A 5,209-nucleotide genomic window follows, 5' to 3' on the forward strand; every position below is an offset into this window, starting at 1 on the left:
AATGTAAGACCCATCGAATCCGAATTTAAGACTTTTTAAGGCCTTCTATTAGGAAAACGTTATTTAAGACTTTTTAAGACTTTTTAAGGACCCGCGGACATCCTGCGTTCCACCCGTGGAGCTCTTTCAGAAATGCTCTTTTAGTGTGCTGAAGCGCACGGGAGATGGCCGCTTGCAACACACACAGGGGGTAGTGCAGCCTGATGTGTGCAACCCACTCGACACGGGAAAACCACCACCGCTGAAGCGGCGTACTGCCAGCACGAGAGCCCTCGAAGAGCGTGCTTGAACTCGCGTAGATCACTCGGTTAAGCAGACTTTATAGTTTCAAACCTTCTGTGAAGAAAAACAGTTTCTAGCAGCTTAAGCAGAACCGGTCAAGATAACTCGCAGTACCCTGTGTTATTAGATTCAGCCAGTTGTTATCCGGGAATAACATACCTTGGAATGTCGCAACGGGCTAATCAGAATCAAGTATTCCAGAGCACTGTGTAATAACACATTTTAAACTACACAAAAGGTTATTTGTTTAAAGAATGTTAATTGTTCTTGATTTAAGCCATTGTGGCATAGTTTAGATAAATAACTATACAGCCAAATGAGAGTCATAGGGAAAAGGGTTATTAATAATTAACCTGCTGGTAGACAGTTTACAACACGCAACAACAATTGCCTGTAAATGACAAACCTACACAATTTTTAAAAGCACAGACAATGTTTTGATTCCAAAAAAGTCTACACCCCTAAACCTATTACCTGCATGTTGAATGTACATTTGCAACATTGTTCAAACATTCTTGCATGTTCTTTGTTTATCTGATCAACACGTCTGAACAGGAATACAAAGTGAAGGCATCACTCAGCAGAGACATTGTTGAGATCAAGAAGGAAATCTACTCATCAATTCATACAACCATTCAAAAGAAAATGACACCTGGCTACATAAGTAAGACACCAATAAAATATACAGAAAGACAAGACTATTCAATTATTTTTGGTATTGTCCAACTGTTAGTTTTAAGATTTTTAGTATCTTATAAAACTGTGCTGTGTTTGCAATTGTTTTCAGTGAGAGCCAAGTTTTTTTTGTTCATATTTTGAGCAAAAGTTTAAACAATAAAGACATTTTTTCACAGCCTTCTTTGCTCATTTTACCAAGGGCTAATATTAGTGGAGGGCACAGTATTACAGTACATGTTTGGTATAGGTGTTAAGCGCTTCTCTATAGAAATATGATGAATGAATATTAAATGTTGGTTATTACAGAAGCTGCACAGGAGAGAGGAACAGGAGCCATGCAGAGGATGGAGAAAATAGTAACAGAAACAATTGAGCAGTTAAAAGATCAAATGTTCAATGAAGCAAAAGTGAAAGTGACTGATATGTTCGAAACCTTGAAGGTAATGAGTTCACGCACTCATCAATAATGAATGTCATAAATTCTGGCTGAAAAGTTTTACATAATATGTAAATATTTTTTTGCGATCAGGAAGTTTTTTAAACAGACTAACTATGTTACACACACAGCTGAATATAATGAAGACCCTCGAATCTGAGCTAAAACATTCAGTGAAACTCTCGTTTTCACATGCCGGACAATTGAAAACGAGTAAGAGACTCTGATTTCATCATTTTTATGATTTAAAATAATTGTAGTAAATTATCTTACATGAAGTAATGACGTTTATCTAAAGGAGCATTGTGTAATGTGTTTTCTGCAGATGTCTCCGGAGAGATTCAAGAGCTGGAGAGACTGTCAGAACAACTGTCTTCCTGAGGTCAAGCAAAACAATATATATATATATATATACTTTGAAATAGTTTGTTTGGACAACTGGGAATATCTGGTGCATGTATACAGAGACCAAACAAGAATATAGAGATAAACAGATGTAAACTTGATTTTTCTCATTCAGTGCTGTGTCATATATTAGTTTTACTCTAGAATTAAAAACATAACCAGACAAGGTGCATCAAGGATATTATAGTTTTGAATTTTTATTTTATTTTATTTTAATATCGTTTTCAAATGTCCTATAATTTCAGTTTAGTTTTAGTTAGTTTCATTAATTTTATTTTGTGAGCACATTTTTATTTAGTTTTTATATATTTTAGTTTCAGTTTATTAATGATAGTTTAGCAGAGTTAATGGAACACTTCCAGTGTAGACCAAAGCAAGACATTTATTTGAGCAAAGTTGAATATTTGCACAGTTTAGTTAACTCTTGTGCAAACCTCCTAATAATGAAAATAAAATAAATCTTTACAATTGAACAAAAGCCAAAAATATGCAACTTATATGTAAAGGTTTTCAGAGGTAGCAGAAATCTACAGGCAGCTGAGTTTGTGGACAGTGACAGCAGGACAGTGACCCTCCAGAGCTGGATTTGAGGAAACCTGTTCTTTGTAATCGTCATTGAAACGCCGTAAACAACACATTTGTTGGATCTTGTGCTACACTACTCTATGTCTCCTCTCTCCCTCTATGAGCGTACACAATAAGAAGAAGCAATCTAGAATGCTTTGAAAGCTCATACTACTCAAAACTAAACATGATATGGTGATTTAAATGATGTTTGCACTTTACTTTGACGAGCCGATGAGCAACGCAATCAATCCCAGTTCTAAAGCTACACAGGACACGGTAAGCGGTGAAATCGCTTTCTCTCATTTTGGATGCGTTTTGTTCAGTCAAAGCGGTGCTCGTGTCATGGACTCGAGGCGGACGTTGCCATAGTAATCGTAAAGCGTGACAAAATGACTATTCACTGAAGTCAGCTCATCCAAAAATTGTAATTATGTGTCTGTTAAGTCAAGTCAAGTTACTTGTTACTTACTCTCATGTTGTTCTCGCACGTCAAACATGCTTTTAAACGTCCGTGCGCTGTAAGGTGTGCATTATTATTATTTCCCATTTCATATTTTATAGTTATTTCCCATTTCATTTCCCACGTCTTGTTTTTTAAATGCAAAAACGCATTCTCCGTGAATAGAATTAGGACTCAGCTCACGTGCATGAAGCGCCATCTACAGGTATTTCCCTGAACAACCACAGGTCAGATTTTCTGGCACAGAATGAGAGCTTATTAAATCACGAACACGATTATTTATTTTTGCTAATTATTATTTTATTTTAGTTAGTTTTTCAATTACTGTTAGTTTAGTTTTAGTTTTTCATTTATTTCAGTTTACGAAAATGTTTTTTGACCAATAGTTTTAGTCTTAGTTTCAGTTTTCGTTTATGAAAATAACCTTGAGGTGCATTCCTGCACTGAGACGAACTAACATTGATTATGATAATAGAGGGTGGTGACAAACAGAAATGTAGGTGAAGGTTGTATGTGTGATAGTCATGCCTAACTGCAAGCGTTGTTTTTTTAAGCAATTATGGTTTGTGTTCCTTGCTATTTGTTCAAGGCAACTAGGAACTCTGCACTTAATATGCATGTCCATTTATTTATTCAATCTCTGCTTCAGGACCTTTTAGCTGTCTGTATTATATTATATATATATATATATATGCAGCGGACTGTATCATTGAATTCACAGGTGCTCTATAGAAGAGGGATCAGACATTCATGAAATACCACTAATGCATTGTGGGTAGAAAAGCTTTCATCAGGGTGTGGGTACAAACAGATGTTTTATAGGGTGTGACCAAAATATGTCAATTAGTCAACCACATGTCAAGGCATCATTAGTGTACCTACAGTAGCTGCTTTGAATAAATACAACCCGCTGCGTTCTGTACAGCTTTATTAAATGCTATTCATTTTTTGTGTAGTTCATTTGTCTTTTTGTATTGTTTTAATAATTGTCATTGTATGAACACATTTCTGAAGTGTAAAAGAAAGGTAAGGTAACACATGTTCTTGTTCAACAAGGCAAAGATGAAAGTGCTGAAAAAGTTCGATAACTTAACCAACAGAGGAATCACATGTACAGGATGATGAGAAGGATGCATCTTCACAATACTGCCTGAAGGATGCGGTAGATCTGTTTATGCTAAACATAAACTCCTGTGCTTGCTTATATGCGCATTAAGAGGGTGTGTTACGTAAATCAGGAAGTTGACGTTATCATGTGACTTCAGACGTTACAAGCGCAACAGCTTAAAAGATACGAGCGACAGGTTTAATTGATCTCTCTGTAAATGTTGTGATGTTGATAAAATGTGCTCATTCTGTGGTCTTGTTGGAGAAACCGCTGCCCTTGTATTGTGATTGCAGTTTAAACAATACATTTTGTGTTGATTTAAGTTTTTATAGTTTTAACCCTACTAATATGACCCATAGTTTAATCCTTAAAGATATTATATTTTATTATGAAAACCCCAAATTGTTGTCTTTTGAATATGTTAATTTCATCTGCAAGCAAAACTGGCTTAAATCTCCTTTCGTTTTCCTCTTTTTCTTGTTTAACTCTCTTTGTTTCATCCCTCCGGCTTATAAATCGCAACAACAACAGCAAATGCAATTTTTGATGCTTTATGATTATATGAATATTATGATTATTTAAAGATATTTACCCTTGTAATTGTGCCTTTTTTCTGTGTATATATTCTCATACAATGATGCACGCAAACCCATTGTATTTATGTTTTCTATTATGATTGTTCATTGTTAAAGATACAACTATTTCTCCCTGAGATTGTAAGTAATTATAAGTTCTGCAGTAATAATAATAATAATAATAGAAAGAAGATGAGAGAGGTGCACTAACACCTCACAGCATCAGTAATATGACAACCCTACCTAGTACAGTTTTCCTCAGCGTTTGCAATGTTTGCACAAAAGACACATCGACCAGCTGCTTGAAGATCTCGTCTTTGGAGAAGACTGCTGATATTATACTCATATTTTTAGTACTTACAGTTTCTAAGATTACCCCAAAATGCATTGCTAGCCCACCCCAACACTTACAATAATGATAAATGCTGACCAAAAATTCATTACATTTTGCTAATTAATTGTTTTACTAAAATTATATATTTAATTTGTTTTGTCATATGCCAGAGCTATGCATGAATACACACTAGACAAACGCAGCCAAGGTGAATACATCTCAATTTTCAGTCAAGTAATTAATGCAACATTCATTCGTTAATGAAACAACTATATTTTATTTACTGACAACAGGAAACATGAATATGAGTAAAAGAATGAATAAAAGTAACCAAAAGTGTCTGACAAATGAATAAATGTAAATG

At 34.9% G+C, this 5,209-nt stretch overlaps 1 protein-coding gene across 1 annotated transcript in view; it reads left to right on the forward strand.

Moving 5' to 3' along the window:
- Window positions 1–4,846, forward strand: part of LOC107571676 (nuclear GTPase SLIP-GC-like) — a 24,911-nt gene extending 20,065 nt beyond the window's left edge. The window contains exons 13-17 of the mRNA XM_016258008.1: window positions 838–946; window positions 1,267–1,400; window positions 1,528–1,609; window positions 1,722–1,778; window positions 4,764–4,846. Coding sequence (XP_016113494.1) covers window positions 838–946; window positions 1,267–1,400; window positions 1,528–1,609; window positions 1,722–1,777 — 381 coding nt within the window. The 3' untranslated portion in view covers window position 1,778; window positions 4,764–4,846. The remainder of the gene's footprint in view (window positions 1–837; window positions 947–1,266; window positions 1,401–1,527; window positions 1,610–1,721; window positions 1,779–4,763) is intronic.
- The last annotated feature ends 363 nt before the right edge of the window (window positions 4,847–5,209 follow it).

This window comes from Sinocyclocheilus grahami, unplaced genomic scaffold (genome assembly GCF_001515645.1).
Source record: "Sinocyclocheilus grahami isolate Dianchi unplaced genomic scaffold, SAMN03320097.WGS_v1.1 scaffold1633.1, whole genome shotgun sequence".
NCBI classification, from domain to species: domain Eukaryota; kingdom Metazoa; phylum Chordata; class Actinopteri; order Cypriniformes; family Cyprinidae; genus Sinocyclocheilus; species Sinocyclocheilus grahami.